Source organism: Papaver somniferum, chromosome 4 (assembly GCF_003573695.1).
Source record: "Papaver somniferum cultivar HN1 chromosome 4, ASM357369v1, whole genome shotgun sequence".
NCBI classification, from domain to species: Eukaryota; Viridiplantae; Streptophyta; class Magnoliopsida; order Ranunculales; family Papaveraceae; genus Papaver; species Papaver somniferum.
The window spans coordinates 28695511-28718724 of NC_039361.1; the positions used below are offsets into that span (position 1 = coordinate 28695511).

At 36.1% G+C, this 23214-nt stretch overlaps 2 protein-coding genes across 2 annotated transcripts; one reads left to right on the forward strand and one right to left on the reverse strand.

Annotated features, from left to right (window-relative positions):
* The first annotated feature begins 4004 nt into the window (after positions 1 to 4004).
* LOC113273667 lies at positions 4005 to 6725 on the forward strand. Its single transcript, XM_026523310.1, has 5 exons — positions 4005 to 4261; positions 4350 to 4411; positions 5319 to 5542; positions 6181 to 6313; positions 6431 to 6725. Exons 1-5 carry the CDS (start codon positions 4072 to 4074, stop codon positions 6569 to 6571), a joined length of 750 nt encoding a protein of 249 aa, XP_026379095.1. The 5' UTR covers positions 4005 to 4071; the 3' UTR covers positions 6572 to 6725.
* A 330-nt stretch (positions 6726 to 7055) lies between these two features.
* Positions 7056 to 9461, reverse strand: LOC113272246 (cytochrome P450 704C1-like). The gene is made up of 7 exons (XM_026522117.1): positions 9211 to 9461; positions 8795 to 8876; positions 8491 to 8706; positions 8126 to 8416; positions 7705 to 8026; positions 7396 to 7583; positions 7056 to 7241 (listed from the first exon to the last, which is right to left on the reverse strand). Exons 1-7 carry the CDS (start codon positions 9459 to 9461, stop codon positions 7056 to 7058), a joined length of 1536 nt encoding a protein of 511 aa, XP_026377902.1.
* Positions 9462 to 23214: the final 13753 nt, after the last annotated feature.

Below are 23214 nucleotides of genomic sequence, written 5' to 3' on the forward strand. Positions count from 1 at the left end.
CCCGAAAAATTCTGCTAAGTTTGTAGTTTACAAACTAGTAAACCAGCCACCTTAGGTACGCGTACCCGTACGCGTACTGGCGGAACTTTTCTACCCGAAATTTTTTGCTGAGTTTGGAAACCAAAACCAACTCAATCCGGTTGCTAAGGTACGCATACCCGTACGCGTACCCAAGCTGGTTATCTTCTCAAATCGGTAGTTCATGAACTTAAACAATAAATTATAAGGAATGCAATCTTTGCAAACCGTGGCTATATTGTTCATGAATTGATTCAAATGAATCAAACCGATTTTGTTTCAATTGTGTCTATGTATAAAGACCTAAGCAATTGAACAACCTTCAACTAGTTCTTTTGAAGTCATTTGAACTAGTTATGAAGAAGATGAATACGGTTAATATGAAAGTGCTCATATGGCTAACCATTGGTTAACTATTTGTGAACCAACTAAGTGTACACGTTTAGGTACGGTTACTCAAACCTAAATGAAATACATTTCATTTGTGTATGACAAGCTAAGTTTCGATCCAACGGTTGAAAGATATTAGCTTGTATCTAATCAGGTTTTCATCTAACGGTGAATATTGAATGCTTTGTTACTAAGCTAACATTGATTGCAAACCCTGATTTGAAAACTATATAAAGGAGAACTCTAGCAACTGGAAAAACTAATCCCCACACCTCCTGTATGATACTAGCTGGTTTAGCTAGAGTCGATTCTCCTTTAACCTTAGGTTTCTTCTCGAGACCCTGTAGGTTAACGACTTAAAGACTTCATTGGGATTGTGAAGCCAGACGAAATTACTTCTCTTGTAGTTGAGCGATCTGATCTTGCCATTTTCTATCGTACGAGTTCAATTGAAAGAATTGACTTGAGATTATATCTCCGATAGGGCAAGATAAAAAGAAATCACAAACATCTTCGTCTCATCGTTTGTGATTCCGCAATATCTTGTTTCGCTACCATACGATTAAGATTATTGTGAGATGATTGATAATTCTAGGTTGTTCTTCGGTAATATAAGTCCGGGTCATCAATTAGTTCTTGTTCACCTTGATTTTATCAAAGGACGGAACAAAACTCGTAGGTTTATCTGTGGGAGACAGATTTATCTATTATCGTAGACTTTTCTGTGCGATACAGATTTGTTTATTCAAGTCTTCGGCTTTGGGTCGTAGAAACTCTTGGTTGTGGGTGAGATCAGCTAAGGGAATCAAGTGTGTAGCATCCTGCTAGGATCAGAGACGTAAGGAGCGCAACTGTACCTTGACTCAGTGTGAGATTGATCAGGGTTCAACTACAGTCCATACCAAAGTTAGTTTGTAGTAGGCTAGTGTCTATAGCGGCTTTATACAATGTGGTGTTCAATATGGACTAGGTCCCGGGGTTTTTATGCATTTGCGGTTTCCTCGTTAACAAAACTTACGGTGTCTGTGTTATTTCTATTCCGCATTATATTTTGTTATATAATTGAAATATCACAGGTTGTGCGTTGTGTCGATCAATTGTGAAATCAAACCTTTGGTTGTTGATTGGAAATTGATTGATCCTTGGATATTGGTCTTTGGTACCATCCAAGTTTATATCTCTTGTATTTAATAAAGACTTGCAGATTTCTATTTGCTTGAGTATAGATTAAATCAAGATATCGAATATTAACTCCTTGATATAGTTTTTATTAAGATTGAGTCTGAATGTCTAGTTGATTCTCTTAAAAGTATATAAGAGTTAGTCCATACAGATTGATAATCGAAATATTGGGTGAGGTTGTTAGAACCCCGTATTTTCAGATACCATATGTAATGACCCGATCATCCACTGTTATTATCCCCACTTAACTACTACGATTATCATGTGAGATTTCCAATGGACATCGCTGCAGTTATCCAACAAAAACTTCTTAGGAGGTTACTCATCCCTGGATTGTTCCCACTCGAGTGCGCTTAACTTTATAGTTTTTTGCCAATTCTGGAACCAATTGTGCTGAAAAGGCCTGTGTGTTCAAAAAGGAAAATCCATTACTTATATTCCATTCGGCGAACCCTACCTGTCGAATATGGGTATTACAATACCACTACCTTAAATTGGAGTTGTCCTCGGTTCCGGAATGTATATACAAGCTTAAGTCTCCAACGTTCCTTGCCGCTCATGAAACCAGTACCTGGCCCAACCCGTCCAACGTACTCTGTCGTCTTTGACAAGTGACCCATAATAGCCTCTGATAACATTTGTAATGACCCGATCCTCCACTGGTACTGTCCCCACTTAGCCACTGCAGTCATCCAGCAACGTGAGATTTTTATTGGCACTACTGCGGTTATCCGATGTCAACTTCCCGAAAGGTAATTCATCATGTGACTAGTTTCGCCCAAGCATGCTTAACTGAGAAGTTTTACCCACAACTCAATCAAGTGTAATCATCACGTTTCGACTCAAACCATCACTTATAATCCCTTTGGCTAACCGTCATAATTTTTCGTATTTTTTTTTTACAGTTTTTCACATGAGTAAATCAGGAAACAATACGAGGAAAAAAACATTGAAAAAACAAGTGTAATCGCCTTTCTATCCGTTTTCACCCTATGAATTCTTCAAGTTTTTTGTTTTTTTTTTTTTTTGAGAAGAAGAAATCCTGATGGAATCAATAAATATGTTTGTGTACAATGTAGCTCTATCTTCACTCCCCTCCTTACCATGTTCTATCTCTAATTGTTCTCTCACTTAATTATAACTATCCTCGTTGTTGACCGTTCAAATTTAGTGTAATGTTGCCAATTAATATGTCAGATCTTTTTTTTTTTTTTTTTATAGGATAATACAGTGGTCCCTATATTATATCCAAACTCTTTTAAATAAAATTGATTTGACAACTACGAATTCGAACCCCTAACTCCGCAGTGAAGTGAAAGGGGGATAATAGCGCATAAAAACCGTGAGACCACTTGATAGCTCTCGAAATACACTAGTAGATCTTTGAATTGTAACATTCACCGTGACCTAGGACAAGAGGGACAAATAACTAGCTAGAGCTGTCAAACGGGCAAGCTAGGGTCAACCCGGCCCTAGCTTGCTAACCCGTACTAGGGTTAGGGTCAACCCTAACCCTAGTACTATTCACGAACAAGCTCAAAACCCCAACCCTAACCCTAGACGGGTCAACCCTGACGGGTTGGCGGGTTGGCTTGTTAATGTTATCAATTTAAAAATTAAATTTAAAATTTAGGATTGTTTAGGATTATTCATTTAGTAAAGGTCGAACCTAGGTCAATTTGGTGTTTAACTAGAAGCCCCACCACTGAGTTGTAAAGTGGACGTTTTTATTGCCACTTAATCAACGATATAGCCGGTTACGGCGCTTTAGTTTTCTTAGGCAGAGAACCCTAACATCAACTAAGCATTTTACTTTTTTTTTTTTTATCATTTTATAAGTTTAAATTAATGTGAGTAAGACTAACTCACTGTTTAAATTATGCTAGTCCTTTTATCAATTTAGGACATCCCGAATAAATATGTGATTGATGAATCTAAGTTGTAATTTAATTTATTGATTGATTATTTAAAATCTAAAAATTGTTATATTTGTTTGGGTAGATCCAAAATTAGCTTTATTTATTGATTTAAAATTAACTAATTCTAATATATGTTTGCAAATCATGGATTTTAAAGAGTTGGTGGGATTGAGGGATATATTTATTAATTTTGACGGGTTGACGGGTAACCCGCGGATTGGCCCTAGCCCGGCTTGTTTTCTAGTAGGGTTGTATATGCAACCCTAACCCGGCCCGTTTAGACAACAAGTCAAGCCGGGCCGGGTTGAAACAAGCCGGGTTAGGGTCAACCCGCAAGCCGGGTTATAAATTGACAGCTCTATAACTAGCTATTTTGATAGTCATCCCGACTTAAATATAATTTACTAGGGGCACCCACACCCATGGCGGGTTGACTAAAAAGTCAAGATATATGCCGAACTCATCACTCTCATAATAGATAATAGGTCTTCTTCCCGGCTTCCCCCAACCAAAGCAGCCATCTTTTTAACAGTAGAGGCGAGCAGCAGAAAACGAGAGAGAGATGGGAGGGAAAGGAGTTCGAAGAAGAGAGAAGAACTATAACAAAGCACATGGAGAGAAATACAAACGTCTACCACCACCACCTAAATCTAATGACATCGATGCTATGCCTTCTAAACTTCGTAAACTCATGGAGTTCACTTCTCCTAAACCTAATATCAAGGATATCCCTCATTCAGAATCAAACCTAAGTACTCTCTCTTTCTCTATAGTTCTGTTATAAGTTACTTCTAGATTGATTTTTATTTTAACATTTTGGTTTTTATGTTGTTTTACCAGGATCTTCAAAAGGTAGTGAAAGTAATGAAGGAAAAAAGAAAGGCACCACTGGAACTGATAAAGTGAGTCTAAAATTGGGTTTCTTTAAATTATTTTTCTGGTATTGATAATGTTCTGTGTAATTTGGTTTTTTGCTAGCATAGGGTTTTATATTTTGGTATGAAATTGGGGTTTTAGGACTTAGGGTTTGGGTTTTTTGCACTGAAGGAAGTTCATTTGGAAATTAGTATGTGTTTTATTGCTTTGCTAGGTTTTTGGATTTTATCTCAGTGTTACCCATCAATGTTCAATTTTTCAAAGTTTATGTCAGATTTTTTTTCCTAGTATAGAACTAACTAGCTTTTGTTGGGCATGTCTGGCATGAAGTTTTAGAGCTTGGTTAGTTTGAATTTGAATACAGTTTAGTGTTTACTAGTGATACACATGATGTATAAAGGCGTGAAATGTTCGGAGTTTGTAGTCTGTACCTATCTCAGTGAATCAGTCGCGTTTATATACCTACATTTTCAGGATAATAAGTGGGATTGGTGATTGTGATGGCATTATGCTATTGTAGTTCAAAATTTACAGCGGCTTTCACAGGTAGTTACTTTCTAGTGATTGAAACACTAGTGGAGGAAGATACTGGATTTTATTTCATTGTTAACCTTTTTTATTACCATTCCTTGCATTAGATAAGGTAGCTCGCTCGCTCCCTTGTCAAAATGTTAGGAGATCACAGTTAATCAACAGGGTTTATTTCTTGTGTTTGATGATAGAGATGCTAGATGTTTTTCTCCTTTTCATGACTTGTGTCTTGGGTATTAGGCTTGATGTAGGGGCGTCTTGTGATTTTTTATACATTAACATCCATTATGTTGTATGCATTCTATTTTGGTTACCTTGAGTGATGCTACCACATCATCTTTATTGAGATCACGAGCCGCAACAGTATTCTTGTGGTTGTTCTAAGATATAGTTCGTTTGCAGAAACCAAATCCGAAGGATGAGATTGACTCTAAACCTGCTAGATTCAGTGAGGATGGCGATGATGAAAATATTGTAACACCTAAACAAGAAGACAGCGGAGATGAAGGTGTAGACAAAGATGATAAGAAAAATAAAAAGAGGAAGAGGAAGCCAGTTAATGACCTTCGTTTCGATGCATTGGAAGGTCGTCCCAAGGGATTAAAAAGAAAGGAGCGCAAGAAAAAGTAAGTAATTTCCTTGATCGCCTGCTAAATTCAGTCTTCTTGATCACGAGAAAGGTGTTTCCTAGTTTCCTGGATAAGGGTTTGATAGTTTCCTTTTTGATAATCCCTCGGCTTTCCTTCTATTTTCGTACTAAGCTGCATAGGGGTCTAAGGTATTTACAATTACGGCAGTATCTTTTTTTTTTTTTTTTTTTTTTTTTTTTTTTTTTTTTTTTTTTTTTTAAATCTGGATAAGTCGAAAAAATAATCTCTTATTGTATCTTTCAGCTAAAATGCGTAGTTAAAAAAAAAAGTTCATGAGTAAAGAGGTTCTATGTGCAGTATGCTTAAAGTGCTTTGTCGAGTAAGCTGTCAGTCAGCCACATCTTCTCTTACATAAATGTGTAAGCTGACCTATCGGTCTGTCGCCATCTGTAACTAGATTCGTTCAAAATATAAAAAGGGTAAACATGAATAATATGTATTTGCTCATCTCTATAGAAAGCTAAAGTTCCATCTTTATTTTCTCTACGTCTCGGTGGTAAACTGCTTGCTGGTGCGCAAGATCCATCCCTCGTGTTCTTCTAGAGGTGATAATCTTAGCTCTGATATGCTCCTTAAATTGAAGATTCTGATAATTGGAGGTTATGCTCATTTAGGTACTTAGAAGCCAAAAAGAACAAACATAAAAAAGGAAAGACAGAGGATGATATGCTGGGCTTCCAAGGGCATGAGAAAATCAGGTTTGGGGATGTAGTTGAAGCTCCACCAAAATTGACTACAGTTCCTAAGGTGAATTTTCAAAGTTCTCATGCTGAAGAATCTAACTAAATACTTGTCAGTTCTCTTATTAAATCTTGTAAGGGTAGGATTATGACACTAAAATCGAAATTTTGTGTTCTGTTGTAGGCATCAAAACAACCTGTCCAAGCTGCTTTTCAGGAAAGGCTTCGCTTGCAGGCCATTGAAGCTTACAGAGACCGTAAAAAATGGGTCTCTAGGCCTGGACTTCAAATTCCTGCTGCCGAAATTGCAAACCCATCTGTCTAATACTCTAATTTCTGTAAGTTAAAGGTAGAATGTTTGTTATTTTATCATGCCATCTCCTAAGCATATTTTTGATTAATTGAGACTCTATTTTTGAAGTTACATGGTTCATCTTCTCTGTAATTTTGGAAATGACATTAGTTTTGTTACCCAAAAAGATAGATTTTTTTTTTTTGGTCCAAAATGTTTTTTGTACTCCTCCCTGGCCTGAGTTGCATCTGAAAGTATAACAAATGAAACACAGATTCTAGCTTTTTTGTTTGTTCGTTTGCTTGTTTCTTTGGTAGAATGGTAAGATAGTATATTGCACTATAAGAAGATATTCCAGGTCAATTGAGTTGTTTAAGAAAAGGTTATTCAAAGAAATGATTATTTTCTTGCTATGGCAGAACTGGTGTTTACTTGTACAAATGCACTTTAAACCGAAACATTCAAACAAGCCTTATATTGATAGTAATGAGATCCCAAGTTCTCTTAGATGACATTTTTATCCACTTCTGGGAAAAACACGAAGATGTAGTCCACCCTTGATATGAAGATTGATCATGGTTCTGTAGTTGACAACTTTCGTTTGATCAACCAACTTGAATGCGAAGAATCGCAGCAAAACGGCAGAAAAGATTTTCATTTGCGTATACGCAAAATCTTTACCTAAGCAAATACGAGGCCCAGCCTGTAAAACCATCAACAGTTAGAAGAGGAGTCAGAGGTGTAAGATATCGCATAATAAAGAAATCGCATGCTTATAGATGGACTGAGAGGTGTAAGAAGAGGCCTTAACAGCCTCTCACCAAGGGTAATGTGGTTACTCAGGGTAATTGTTTCACCTGAAATGCTGTGAACTTGAAAGGGCTCTCATTTTGGAAAATCCCATCATTGTTGAGCCATCTTTCTGGCGGAAATACTTCCGCATCATCTCCCCATAGAAATTTCATTCTTCCCATTGCTACCATGTCTCCTTTCTCGACATCAAATCCATCAGGCAATGTATCGTCAGAAAAACATATCTTTGCATCTGCAGTTCCAGGAAGACAATTCCTAGTAGGGTTTAAACAAATTCTATCAAAAGAGGAGGAGATAAATGTACAGTTCAGTGTTGTTGATTCGCATCAAAAGAGGTTGATAGTTAAAATTACCATAGGAACTGCAGGATAGAGCCTTAAGAGTCTCGGTTATAGCTGCATGAAGGTACTGCATCTTTCCCAAGGCTTCTTCTGTCATTAATGGTGCAAACTCTTCAAAAGACATGTTACCTTTTACTCTAGTTGTTTCCCTTACTTCTTGTGCAATGGTTTCTTGTATGTGTGGGTGCTTGCAGAGCATGTAAAGAAACCAAGAAAGAGTTGTAGCTATTGTATCTCTGCCAGCAATTATGAAATTGAGAATTATGTCTCTCAAGTACTTTGGATCTGTTACGTTCGATGCTAGAAACCTCGACAATATATCATGCTTCTTCATCTGCCATCCCAAAGTGAAACATGTCAATACTTTTGCTTGTGATATAAATATAGAAATGTAAAACTTGACTAGGACTAGGTTAAATCCTTGGAAGCTCACAGAAGCATCATTTGGTGAACAGGCCATTTGATCAATCTTGGTATGAATTAGTTTATAGACAAACTCATCAATCACTTTCACATTTTTCTTTAGTTTTGCTTCGGATCCAATATTTAGAAACCTCTTGATCATCCATAAGGCATCAACGTAACGCCACGCAGTCATTTCACTTGAATCATCAAATGCTCTGGCAAACAATGTTCCTTCATCACTTGATCCACACATGCTATCTAGCTGAATACCGGACGCGACCTGGAATGTCGAATCCAAAGTTGCTTTTAGAAACAAATCCTGCCAAGGAATAAAATTAGAAAAGGTCCAACTTCTATTGACATACTTCAAAATTTTGAATTCCTGTCACTCACATGAAAATCCATTGACAGGTTGGAGTTTGCATCCTCGGATATCACTCGAGCAAGTTTTGCTGCGTTCTTTTGGAAGACCACACTGCTGAAGTTTCTCAATACTCTAGTAGAGAACTCATAGCTAGATATTTTTCTCTGATGACGCCATTTATCGCCATTTACTGCGAAGATTCCATCCCCCAAAAGATCTTTCAAATTGTTGTAGTTGTACGATCCCTGCAATGAGTATTTATTCATAAACGAAAAACAGACAATCTAAAATTCCTTCAAGAGACAGGAACTTGATTAATTTGTTCATTGTTACCTTGCCGTAGTTTTGAAAGTTTGTTTTGAGTATGTATTCAACATTTGTAGGATCAGATGTATAAACCTGGCTACGGAAAGGACTGACACCATATTTGTTTACTCCTGACTCATCTGAGTCGTCTGGATCTGAATCATCTGGATCTGAGTGAAATCACCTGACTCATCTGGATCTGAGTCGATATGTTTGTTTTGAGTCAGATCTGACTCATCTGACTCGGAAATAAGTGAGTCAGTGGTTTGGTCCCATGAGTCAGGGGTATTTTGTTACCTGACTCAAATGAGTCCGAGTCAGGGGTTATGTCTGAGTCAGAGGTCGAGTCAGATCAAACTCAAAATGGAAAACAAACGGTATGACTGCTGACTTGGTCCGAGTCAGGGGTTGACTCAGATTCAGACGCCGAGTCAGCTGCAAACAAACAAGTTCTGAGTAATCTGTAAGTTTTATGTTTGGAGCAATGATCTGTCATATAGTCCCAAACTCTATTGAAATTGAGTAGTTGATTAAACATAGTGCCAGCAACTGGATGATATCTTTTCTTCCTCTTCATCTTATCATCATTTGACAATCGACGGCGACCGGATAATATTCTGACGATGTAGAGGGAGAAAACTAACAGTAATACTGCTGAGAATGCAGCGTAGAAGGTGTTTTTGAAGTAATCCATGAGTACTTCCAGTACAACTGTATCTCTTAATTATCAGTATCTCTCCATGTTTTGGGGGTTTTTGTTATTTCCTTTTATGTCCCGTGTGTTTGGTTAGTCAGGTTGATCTCACTGACAACATTGGCAAAGCTGGTAACTATATGGACGTATAATGCAGAGACATTAGGTGCAGCGCAGACATGCAGTTAGAGCAACCACAGTGGGCGGGCGATCAAACCCATAAATATGGTCTAGCAACGAGACGCAGTGGGACGGACTAAAGAGCAAAAGCCTGACTATAACCAAATCCTGGACTATATTTGGTCTGGGACCAAGACCAAACCCAAATATAGTCGAGCGAACTTAAAGTGTACGCTTGTTAACGGGCGAACGTATAATGTACGTTTCATATGTGGGGGTGGTTGTATAGTCCCCGTTCCATGAGTTGTTGTGTATGGATCACATTATATCTTCGCCTGGCTACCTATCAGGCGTACATTATATGCCCGCATCACATATGGGCTCACATTATATGTTCGCTCGATCATATATAGTCCACTATCGTAGCGTTACAACACGGACTAAACCCAAAATTTTGTCTTTTTTTTCGCTCTTTAGTCTTTGGTTTTGATCGCACCACTGCGGTTGCTCTTAGGGGATTAAAACGGATTTAGTCCAAAATTCCATCCAAATATACTAGTTGGTCCTAACCCATTCAACTAGGTACAAATTAGTCATTTTTTATGGAAAATACATAAATAACCTTTCTCGTTTACGATTTAGTTCAAATATTTGCGGTTTAGTCCAAAGTGACTCATGATGATGTCAACAGTTTTAAATAATATAAAAAAATATTAAAAACAATTTATCTTTCGAACCGTTTGTCCAAAATTCGCAAACTTTATATATTCGGAAATCTCTTTCCGAGAGCAACAAAAAGAGTACCCATATGACTATATAATTTTCATTTTTTAAAAAACTTAGTTTACACTGGTGTACAAACATGTACACATCTACAAAAATACAACCTGACTAAATTTCTAGGTAGTTCAAACAACCCAGAAAACCAACTACCTAGAAATTCAACTGCCTCCGTGAAATATTTGTTGTTTGACATCAAAATTGAACAGGTGGAAAATAAGGTTAAGCCATCGTTCTTACTGAAATCAAGGTTTCATGAAAAGAGATAAGAAGAATTAAAGCCTTTTCTGATAGTGATAAGAAGAATCAAAGCTTTTTCTGATAGTGTTAATCGTTTGAAATCAGGATCCGTTTGTGCTGATGTCTTCTGATAAATTACATAATTTGGTTTTAAAATCTGTTCATACGAAAATCAGAAAATTAGAGGGGAGAAATGGAAGATTAGGGTTCATTATTGTGCTGAAACAAAAACAAGAAGAACACCATTCAATCATGTAAGCTTCTTTCCCCATGGATTAAGTTTACAATCCAGATTTAATTGGCTTTGAAAAAAATCTAGGGTTTGGTATTTCCATCAAAAGATGATTGATAGAAGTATATGAGAAGAAGAGAACAGAAATTTAATAATAACCCATGATGAAAACATGGGAAAATAGTGTGATTTTCCCTGATTAAGCCTGAGCTTATGGCTGAACACGAAAAAGAAAGGGGGGAAAATGGGGAAGAAAGAGAAAAGGATGGAAAAAAAGAGGAGTTTGAAATCCCAGGGTTAAGGTGTCGACTTGTTTTCCACTGGATGAAGGAAAATAAATTCCCGAGAAAACGAAATCACCCCTAAAATAGTTACGCCAAACATTGGTAAAATCAACTACCTCCTCCAACTACCTCCCCCAACTCAATTCCGCCCAAAAATTCACGGGGCCAAACGCACTCTTAACTCTGCTGCTGCAAACAACTACATCACCTCAACCATTCAACTCAAACTTTTTATCCGTTTCTGTAGATTTCCAATCTTAGCTGCACTTCTCTATAGCAACACTACCCATCCAACAACATAAATTCCTGCTCCTTAGTACCACCAATATCACACATTTCAGATTTCATCTTTCCAATTCCATCGACATTCCATATTTATTCACCATATCACCACTTCAGAGTTCTACCATCTCAATAGCACCAATTACTCAGCTGCACCATTCCTTGTAGTGCAACATAGAAGCAAACCCATTCTTCCAAATTTCCCATAGCATCACTTGCAATTGCTTCATAGCCAAATGCAGCTCATCCATACCCTGTAATTTCTCATCCAGCAACAATAGCTTCTTCATTTCGTTATCAGTTTACTCACTGCAGACTCTAAAACACACAAAGTAACAGAACTGTCTCCATCTCATATTCATCAAACCAACAGTTCTAACACCCTTGAAATCTCAGTAACACCATCTTCTTTCAGACTCGAGCGAGCATAACCTCTAATCAAACCAAACACATCTTTCCTTCACTGCAGGAAACCACATCTTCTAATTCATGTACAATCATAAACTACATCCTGTTTCTAACCACAGATTCAACCCCAGGACAACCAGTAACAAGCATGAGACCTGCCATCAAATCGCCTATATTAACTCCACCAGACATAATGCCAGCGTATTCAGTCATACTTGTATCATGTGAACTTGAAGCCTGTCCACCTCCTTTTTCTTCTGCATCCCTTGCAGCAGCGTCCTTTCTTGCCATCTCTTCCTCCATTGAAGCTATAAGAGAAAGAGCAAGGTGTACAAGCATATACACCTGGTATAACAAGCATATACACAATAATATTGAAGCTCTAAGAGCAATAGAAAAAGCAAGGTGCACTTTTATATGCACCCATTTAACTGGTGTACAAGAAATTACACCGGTTAATTCTTACGTGTTGTTAATAATATGTGCTTATTAATACATGTGTACGACAATGTACACTTATATTATAGGTGTACAAATATGTACACATGGTGTTGTACCACCATGTACACATCTATAATACCAAAATCCGTATATGATGTCAATTATGTGCACCATAACAATTTAAAAACAAATGTGTACAAACCGGAAACACAAGCATATGCTTATCAAAACAATATGTTTCCAATGTGCAGCAATTTTTACACCCTAGTTAAAATCAAAAATCAACCCAAAGATGTGAATCCCTACTTTGATTTCAGAAAATCCTACCTATCGTAAACGATAACATTTGGGCCTGGGAGATATGTGCATGTTATATATTTGAATCGTGATCAGAGTGGTAGTGCTCATAATAGTACACAGCTCATATGACCATTCAGTGGCATGATTAAAGTAGAACCCAACACTTTTTTTCCTTAATTCATTTTCTTTTTTCCATCCTAAATCATAAGGCGAATATGTCGCTATACACTATCCATTAATAGAGTGGATACAATGTTAAGAGACATCATTAACGTTCAACTATTCCACCATAAGAGACACAAATATTTTGTCATCATAACTATAAAGCGTAAACAAAATTCAAACATCGAACGCTGCAGTATTAAAACAAGTTTTTCCCATACCAGTGTGAGTTGCTTGTAGGAAATATCAATCCATATAAAATATAAAATAAAGCAATCATAATCATTGAATCTCTCCGTTTATGGCAGCCGCAAACAGACAATCGATAAACATATCAACATGTATATAATTATGTACACATTAACAATTCAATTTTTTTAACATGTGTACAATTATGTACACATTAAAAACCAACATGTATACAACTATGTACACTTTAACATTTCAAAAAAAAAAGTATGCACAATTGACGCATTCTATACTTCAGCACCTTCATAAAAGACCATAAGACATACCATAACATAAGCGCAAACTTTTACGATTTTTACAGCTTGATTAAAGTCAAATTACTGCGTGCTAAATGCATAAAAAATTACTACTCCTGCTTATTTTCTTATATAAAGGAATTAATGATTCTAATAAACATAAAAAGGAATTGTGATATTACATGAGTTAGCATATGAACATAATCTACACAAAATTAAGGCACAAAAAAAATGATGGTGCAAACATATTTTATTTTTTCTAATCATTAGTGCTCAAGGCACAACGGATGCACTGTAAACAAATGATGAAAAACTATTTTGGTAGCTTTCAAGTGATGGTATAGCAAGTCCCTTCGAGGATATCCGATAAAATTGGAAATGATGGTATAGCAAAAAAACATGTTAACCAACTTAACATCGACGCAGAGGGATAATAATGGTCCATGTTAAACTACCAAACACCAAGATATCAAATCACCCATATCTTCACTAATAACTATTAATGGTTATAGAAGAAGTTGGTAGCGTTGAAGCCATCAAACCACGTCTATCAATTCTTGCAAACATAATTAGTAAAACATCAAGGCAAAGTATGGATCAGATGTATGCCTATTTGTTCTAAGGAAATGAGAAAGAGTAGAACATAGAGTACCCCACTGCAGTACCTAGTTTTACCAGGTGTAAACAGTTACTAACCAACTTAAATGCCAAAAAAATGAGAAGAAAGGCTAATACAATCCACCGTGCATAAACGTGACAGTCTCACTTTCACTCGGCCATAAGCATACATTGTCAATAATCCCCAATCCCATTTTACAAGACAAGTCTCATTATCATTCATGCTTCCAGTAAGAGGCACACACCTCACTTAAACTACCCCTAAACTTGAATCAAAATTAGACAAAACAAACCTCAAATTCATTTTATATAGAACACATGATAATTTTAATTTTAAGTACAAAAAACAAAATCTAACCAACTCCTCAACAAAAATCAACCCTAAATCAATAATTGGGAGAAAAACGAGATAGAATTAAGGTCATTACCTTATATTTTAGGAGAAGGACAAGCGTATCCATCATTAACAAGAGAAATATTCTTAGGCATGGACGTTTTATCCCAAAGACAGTACCAACTAAATCAATCTTAGCTTCCACTTGTGGAAAATCACCAGCGGTTTCAATAACAATCATCAAATCAATACTAGTAAATCCAACAAAAACAGCAGCACCTTCAACACTATTAACAAAAATCGAAGTAATTAGGTTTTTAAATTCACAAAAAAATTCCTGAAATCAATAAATTAGCATTTAAAAAAAAGTGTGCACAATAGAATAGATTATACTCATCTTTCAAAACGCTTGATTGATAGCATACTCGAATTAATTTTTTGAAATTGTATCAAAATCAACTACTCCCATCAACTTAATCTTCAAAGCTAGATACTGATGGTGACGATTTAAGTGATTTAAGTTGAATCGAAGTCGAAATGTGCTTGTTTGATTATCATATCTATGTTTTGATATTGAATTCAGGTTTGGGCGTTGAGAAGATTTGGTTTTAGGATTTGTTTTTCTTCTTTTGAGAGTTATCTCGACAGTGGAATGGAGGAACAGAAACTGGATTAATCCAGGAGAACCAAGATGATCATGTTAAATATGCAATATTTATCAAGTCCTTTTGATGTAAATTCTCTAGCATTAACAAGGGTGGTTAGCCTTTGCACTTTGCATTGTGTAATATGTGCTAGGAGTTTTAAACGCAAATTTCTTGGGAACTATAACTAGTCCAACATGTCAAAACATTCACCAGATCCATCAGTCACTTTAATGGTCCGCATTCTGCATGAATATCTTTCTAAATTTCACCTTGTTTTCTTTGTAATATGAAATTTTTACCATTTACATCTTAGGATGGTCTCGATCCTGTTTTACTAAAGACTTTGTAAAAATGAGTGATATGCTTTCTTAACTAAAATCATAATGGGAATGAGGGTTGTGCATCTAGTACTTTAGAGAACACTTATTGAGAGATATACCGTTACTTCACATTTTGTCAATCTTTTTCCCATTGTCTTGTCCACTCAAATACAGTGATGTACGTATGATTCCTTTCAAAATGAAATATCATGTCACAACCAAAGTGCCTTTATGCTTATGTCAAATCCTAAATGAGTCAATTCCCAACATTTCATTGTCGGAGTCAATATGGATTCAATAATCCAAATACTATAGTGATTTACATTTCACTATTATTAACTCATTATTTTCTCTAAAATATATTTCCTTCTGAATACATTAGAGACTATAAAAGATGCAATCAATTACATTCTCATCACGGTGAGTTTCCATATGATATCCGCTTGCATGGGTCACTTTGGAATTTGACAAGGTGATTATCTCTTGGTACATGTAGAGCTTTTGTGACTTCTAATCTTTCTTCCATCTTGGAAAGAAAATTTGAGCAGTGATTCGCTCGATGATACAATCATTATAGTCACATTATAAGGAATTAGTTCAACAACTAGTTTAAATTCCTTAAGCTAGTGGAAGAAAAACAACTATGAGTTAGACACTTGGGTTTTGAGAGTTTTAATAAGTGGTGTGGCCTTATTATGTAATAAAAGTGGGATTTAACTCAAGTACTTTAGAGTGAATATATATTACGTGTCACCAAATATATCTCAAGTGCTTTAGAGAATTTATGTCTCGTGTTTTCATTCCATAAGTGCAGACATTGGATCTCGTTCAACTCAATAAGATAGTCGATTGGCCCGACAAAGTTCTTGTTTCCATTAAAGTTGATGTGAAAATTGGTTGCTACTATGATACACACATTACATTGTATATACCAATACCTATGACCAGGTGCATTTCCAACTCTTTCATTTATGATGGAAGCTAGAATTATATTTTAGCTTCATCCATGATATATATGTCCATTTTCTCATCCTTTATATGAGTCATTACGTCTAACCCTTATTACTTCGGGGTTCATTCTATTTTCAATTTTGCTACATTTAGCTTAATTTGAGAAATTTCTTTATCTCAATAGCCCAAGAGAATCTCACTACACATGTCAACCACTTACTTTAAGTTCAGTAGAAAAGGTAGTTCTCTTGTTGTCATACTTCAACGTATACAGTTTCGTTAATATCATCGATGAAGTAGAGAAATGGAAATTTTCTGACTCATACCACCTTTTGTGATTTCTTCCACAAATTGGAATAAATGTGATTTTATATGCAATGTATCTAATAAAAAATACCGACTCTTAATAGTCGAGCCAGTGGATTGCATCCCACAGAACATTTCAGATTTGGGAAGAGAATATCAAGTACACAATAATGGTGCAAGTACTTCTAAACCCCAAATAAATACGTTGGAGTTGATACAACCAATTGAACAAAAGACATCATTCAACTATAGCCAATTATCATATTCAAGCGAATAAAATAGTATTAAGACCAGAATTCTTAATGATCGAGATCAACAATAAATAAACCATTTATTTAATGTGGACTTATATATCTTAAGACAAAATAAACAAAACTAAGCATGTTCTAATAAAAAAATAAATAGGCCTAGTAAGTACTCATCATAAAAATCCACGTTATAATTACATACCTTGGACTTTGGTTCCCGTTATATATAACATGAACCGGAACAGCTTTGGTCGTGCACAGCCTAAAACCAAGACTGGAACTGAAACTGGAACGCCAGGACCGGACTGGACTGGAACTGGAATGGAAAGGACGGGACCCGGACAGGACGGGCTGTTCTTTTCCATCTTGTTCCGGATGATTACAGGCGCTGGAAGAGCATGAACTTCCTATCTTCCCGAGGATTTAAAACGACGGCATATTGTGACATGACGTACAAACACAAAGTCCGAGATCAGATCATGACAAAAATAATGAAAAACAGAATACTCTTATTGTTACAGGGCCTACGGCCCATGGATGTGTGGTCCAAATAGATTCCTAGGGTTGTATATAAATGAAACTATGTAATGCATCTACTTTATTCTCCTAATAAGTTTGTTCTTCTCCTTCCTCTTATCTTTCCATGTTTCATCCATAATTCTCCTAAAACACGTTATCAGGCACGAGCTCTAACCCTGGCGCAAAATAATTTTTTTTTTTAGTTATCATCGATTTATTTTTCATATGTTAAAGGCTTGTTCGTCCCATATACATCATATAATCAATTGAGTGGAAATCCTTGGAAGAAATTACATCCGTCATTCCCGTCCCGAACCTGGGAGATCGCTTGTATGAAGAAAAAAAGGTTTGTATGGATTCAATTTGATTTGATTTGGTTCGTCTTATTAAATCTGTGTACTAATTTGTCCAATTTGATTCGTCCTATCAAATCTCTGTACTATGTACTAATTTGTCCAATTTGATGTGATTCGATTCGTCCTGTTAAATTTCTGTACTAATTTGTCCTATTAAATCTCTATCCATTTCTTATGTTCGGTGGGAGGCGTTCCTGAGGCAGAAAGAAATCTGTAGATGTGAATCTGAAGGGTTCCGTGCGGAAATAAAAGTGAGGAGGAAAAACCCGTTCTGGTTCCACCCCAACCAGGTCCGTTCTGGTTCCACCCCAACCAATCCAATCCAATCATGTTCCAGCTGAGTCCAGTCCGATCCTGTTCTGTTCTGTTTTCCTGTTCTGGGCGTGGGCGATCAATTACGCCCCAGTTCTGGCTATGTATGGCTGGAACCGAAGCTTTGAGGTATGTAACATAGAATGATTATTGGGCTTATTTTTGGTTCTTTCTTTTAAGAACATGCACAGGAGTTTGGTTTTGTATGTGCACTGTTCAGTGGCAACTGAAGCTGGCTTGAGGTATGTAACTAATGTTAATGTGCATTTTAATATTGAATGTTTGTTGGGCTTATTCATTTATTTTAAGAACATGCTTAGTTCTGTTTTTTTTCCTAAAATAAGTCCATAAGCAGTCAATTTAAGTTATGAATGTCGATCGCGATCATTAAGAATTTGGTCTTAATGTTGTTTTGTTATCTTGAATATGATATCGACTATAGTTGAATGGTGTCTTTTATTCAATTGGTTGTGCCAACTCGATTCAAATATATTCATTTGCGGTTTAGAAGTACTTGAATACCATTATTGCGTACTTGATATTTTCTTCCCATAATTTGAATGTTCCGTGGAATGTAATCCACTTGCTCGACTATTAATTTGTCAGTAGTTTCAAATGATACGTTCAAATAAAATTACATGTTTTCCAAATTTTTGTGGAAGAACTCACAAAATATGATATGAGTCAGAAAATTTTCATTTCTCTACTTTATCTATGATACTAACGAACCAGTATATGTTGAATTATGACAACAAGAGAACTATCTTTAGTAATTTATTCAACCTAAAGTAATTGGTTGACATGTGTAGTGAGATTCTCTTGGCCTACTGAGATAAAGAAACTTCTCAAATTAAGCTAAATGTAGCAAAATTGAAAATGGAAAGAACCCCGAAGTAATAAGGGTTAGACGTAATGACTCATATAAAGCATGAGAAAAGGGACATATATATCTCGGATGAAGCAAAAATGTATTTCTAGCTTCCATCATAAATGCAAGAGTTGGAAATGCACCTGGTTATAGGTGTTGGTATATACAATGTAATGTGTGTAACATAGTAGCAACCAATTTTCACATCAACTTTAATGGCAACAAGAACTTTGCCGGGCCAATCGACTATCTTATTGAGTTGAACGAGATCCAATATCTGCACTTATGGAATGAAAACATGAGACATAAATTCTCTAAAGCACTTGAGATATATTTGGTGACACGTAATATATATTCACTCAAAAGTACTTGAGTTGAATCCCACTTTTATTACGTAATAAGGGCACACCACTTATTAAAACTCTCAAGACCCAAGTGTCTAACTCATAGTTGTTTTTCTTCCACTAGCTTAAGGAATTTAAACTAGTTGTTGAATTATTTCCTTATAATGTGACTACGAGGATTGGATTATCGAGCGCAACATTGCTCAAAATTTGTTTTCAAGATAGAACAAAGAGGTCACAAAATCTCTACATGTACCAAGAGATAATTACACCTTGTTAAATTCCAAAGTAACCCATGCAATGGATATCATGTGTAACCTCACAATGATGAGAATCCAATTGATTGCATATTTTATAGTTTCTAATATATTTGGAAGGAAATATTTCTTAGAGAAACTAATGAGTCAATCTAGTGAAATGTAAATCACTATAGTATTTGGATTATTGAATCCATATTGATTCCGACGATGAAATGTTGGGAATTGACTCATTTAGGCTTTGACGTAACCATAAAGGCATTTTGGTTGTGACATGATGTTTCATTTTGAAAGGAATCCTACGTACATCATTGTGTTTGAGTGGACAAGACAATGGGAAAAAGATTGACAGAATGCGAAGTAACGGTATATCTCTCAATAAGTGTTCTCTAAAGTACTAGATGTATAACCCCCCTTCCCATTATGCTTTTAGGTGAGAAAGCATATCACTCATTTTTACAAAGTCTTCAGTAAAACAGGATCCAGACCATCCTTAGATGCAAATGGTAAAAATTCCATATTACAAAGAAAACAAGGTGAAATCTAGAAAAGTATTCATGCAGAATGCGGACCATTAAAGTGACTGATGGATTCGGTGAATGTTTTGACATTTTGGACAAATTATAGTTCCCAAGAAATTTGCGTTTGAAAACTCCTAACACATATTACACAATGCAAAGTACAAAGGCTAACCACCCTTGTTAATGCTAGAGAATTTACATCAAAAGGACTTGATGAATATTGCATGTTTAATAGGATCAATATAGAGCATCTTATACCCAATGGTCTCGCATAGACTACCATCAAAGGTTACAGATGGTGTCTAAGGAATAGGTTATGCGTACCAACCTACCTTTTATTGCTTTGGGGATATGCAATATTACGAGCATCTTTACTTGATTCGTTTTAGAACCCAATATTAGTCAACCTTTTCTGCGTACCAGTTGGTAACTGAATTTAAGCCTGACATTTGTGTTCTTACGCATTTTTGGTTGCACTATATATGTGCCATTACGAGTCCACATCGTACTATGATGGGTCACTAAAATGATTAAATAATTTTGTTGGATATTTACTCTCAAAAATTATCCGCATTTTAAAACCTTTGGAAGGAGATCTCTTACTGCTAGATTTCCAGTTTATCACTTTAATGAGACAGTCTTCCCGTCGTTAGGGGGAGATAAAAAAAAAGTATTTTCTAAGGGAACGACATGAATTCTCGTGGTGTGTTCCCACTGTGTCTCATATTGATTCTTGTACTCCACAAATGTAAATGTGAAGTGACAAACAATAATCAATTTTCAGAATGTACACTGATGTCGCTAAAGTGACAAGATCACACATACCAACTGCAAATATTCCTGCAAGGTTAGAAATCCTCAGTATGCGATACACCATAGATTAAGGTGTTGCAATTAAACTTGGTGGAAGTGTAGTTGAGGCCGTGGCTCCATAAAGGAAGATGGAGAGACCACCAGGTTCGATCAATGCTCACCTAGAAAGGAAGTAGATGAGTAAGGCACAACCTAATTTGTATCATTAATGAATCATCTCATTTGATTGTCTCTGACTATCTCCATGAATCAATACTGGAGGACGCTCTGAGGTTTTAAATGATTCTAGAGAACAATGAAATCCTGACGGATTATGAGAATCCACATGAGTCAATGGAAGGATCATGCGTGCACAATGATGCTATAATCCATAAATAGTTGCTCCAGAAGTAGAGCACAATGAGATTGAACCATGCTTTATTTTAATTACTTTCAAATAAATAACATATTTGTCCTACACAATCCAGGTAGAACTTAGTTCTTTGGAAAATATACGGGTATTCGGTGTGGTAGTGCTAACCAACCAAGTGTAAAGCCTATTAGACATACATAATTAATTTGTCATAAAGCATAATGAGAAGAAAGTAGTCTTAATGTACAAAGACTCGCCTTGTGGCGCGAGGTTTCTCACAGATCCCTGGAATTGTCCTCTTGTAATGAACGTTATAGAGTTCCGCTACGTAGTTAGCTTGGTAATTTCAAAAGGACTTGAAATGCAGCATATGTATGTGGTTGTTACGTATCTCTGACAGAATCAAGAGATAAAAGATATTTACAAAAGTACTTGATAGACTTTTGTTACCCAAATCAAATGACTCTAAACCACATAGTGCGTTTACAGTTAGATTGAACGCTCACTTATAGATTCAAGCAATCAGGCGGATGTGGTATACCCGTCTAAGTGGCTATTTGATTTGGAGGGGGTAGACAAGTAAGTTATTTTTCATTGCGTATTCATAAGAAAGTCCCTGATTTGGAATTGAAGCTATTTATGTTGATGGTACAGACATGATGTGTATTCTTGATGTAAAAAGAGACCTTAAAAGCTATTTAAAATCCGAATTTGAGATGAAAAATCTAGGGAAAGCTCGATCGAATACTGAGCTTGTGGTATATTATTCCATCAGTTTGCATATGTCTAAAGTTGTCAGGCAATTTAACAAAGACATGCATCCTGATAGCACTCCCATGATTAGTCGAGGTTCAAATATAAGTAAGTAACCATTTCGTCCAAAGGAATATGACGAAGATGTGTTGGGAGATGAAATTCCCAAGTACAATAGACGCATTGTTGTACTTAGTATAATAATTTACACGATTAAATTTTACATCCTCAGGGAACTTGTTAGCTAGATATAGCTCCGCGCCGACGCAGCGTCATTGGAATGGTATAGTGAATGTAATCATGTACTTAAAAGTAACCATTGACATAAATTTTTTCATCCCTACAAAGACATTAAAAGGAATGCTAATGAAAGTGCAATCCAAAGTTGTTGATTATGAAGGAACAATAATCTCTTCTCCAATGAAAGTAATCAGAGGGAGATATGGTAGATTATTTTCTAAGTCATTACCAATATTCAGTTTCGAAAAATACATGACTAAAGGAACTGTCTGGAACAACTCTGAAAGTAATCAGGGGGAGATGCCGACATCAGGGGGAGGATCCAAGGATATGATGTCGACATATTTTACTTCGAAATTTAAGCTGTGTTGTACTCTTTTTCCCTTCGATCGAGAATAGTTTTTCCCAAAGGGTTTTGTTACTTGACAAGTTTTTTAGCGAGACAACACTAAAAACATCAAGTATGTTGAACGTTGAAGACATAAAGATCGTGTCGATATTACTGAAATTATCCGAATCAAAGAAATGAAATGCGATAGTCTGTTAAGCAACGTAACTTCCAGAATCAACAACAGGGTTTTATAAACGTTCAAGTCACGAAAGTAAAGTGTGATAAACTCCTTTTGACTGCATTCGACTACAGAAAATTGTCTGATATCAGGGGGAGCATCTAATGGTGTGTTGAACTATTTTCCTTCACCGGGGTTACTTTTTTTCCACAAGGTTTTGTTACTCTTAAGGTTTTCAATGAGACAACAACAAACACCGGGAATGTAATTTCCCAACTAAGACTATTGTCTTTCCTACGAGGATTTTCTCCCTTAGGAGTTGTGAAGCAACTAGTCAACTTCAACAAAGCAAAGTGATCATCTGTAACAAATCACCTTTACTTGCATCTTCCACGTTGTACTCTTCTCCCTTCGTCAAGGTTTTAGTGAGGCAACGTTTACATATCCAACTATGTTCTAAGTTGTACTCTTTTTCTTTAGTTCAGGATTTGTCCCTCTGAGTTTTTCCTGACGAAGTTTTATCGAGGCAATTAACTTAGACTCGTCGATATTTGAGGATTGTATTGCATGTGATGAACTACATGTAAAATACGAGACAACATGTGAAGTATTACATGTGAAGAGTTTTACAAAGGTTTTGTCCCACTGAGTTTTTTCCTTATCAAAGTTTTAATGAGGCAATAGACTCCAGCACAAGTCATCAAGGAGAACGATATTTGAAGAATATATGTGAAGCACTATGTATAAAGTT

Bases quoted from the DNA above. Each gene is read 5' to 3' on its own strand.
- LOC113272246 (XM_026522117.1), bottom strand. From the start codon at position 9,461: ATGGATTACTTCAAAAACACCTTCTACGCTGCATTCTCAGCAGTATTA. The intron at 8,707-8,794 runs GTAACAATGAAC...TACTCATTGCAG, and splicing joins ACTTTCAAAACTACGGCAAG to GGATCGTACAACTACAACAA. The intron at 7,584-7,704 runs GTAATTTTAACT...CTGGAACTGCAG, and splicing joins TCTATCCTGCAGTTCCTATG to ATGCAAAGATATGTTTTTCT.
- LOC113273667 (XM_026523310.1), top strand. From the start codon at position 4,072: ATGGGAGGGAAAGGAGTTCGAAGAAGAGAGAAGAACTATAACAAAGCA. The intron at 4,412-5,318 runs GTGAGTCTAAAA...GTTCGTTTGCAG, and splicing joins GCACCACTGGAACTGATAAA to AAACCAAATCCGAAGGATGA. The intron at 6,314-6,430 runs GTGAATTTTCAA...GTTCTGTTGTAG, and splicing joins AATTGACTACAGTTCCTAAG to GCATCAAAACAACCTGTCCA.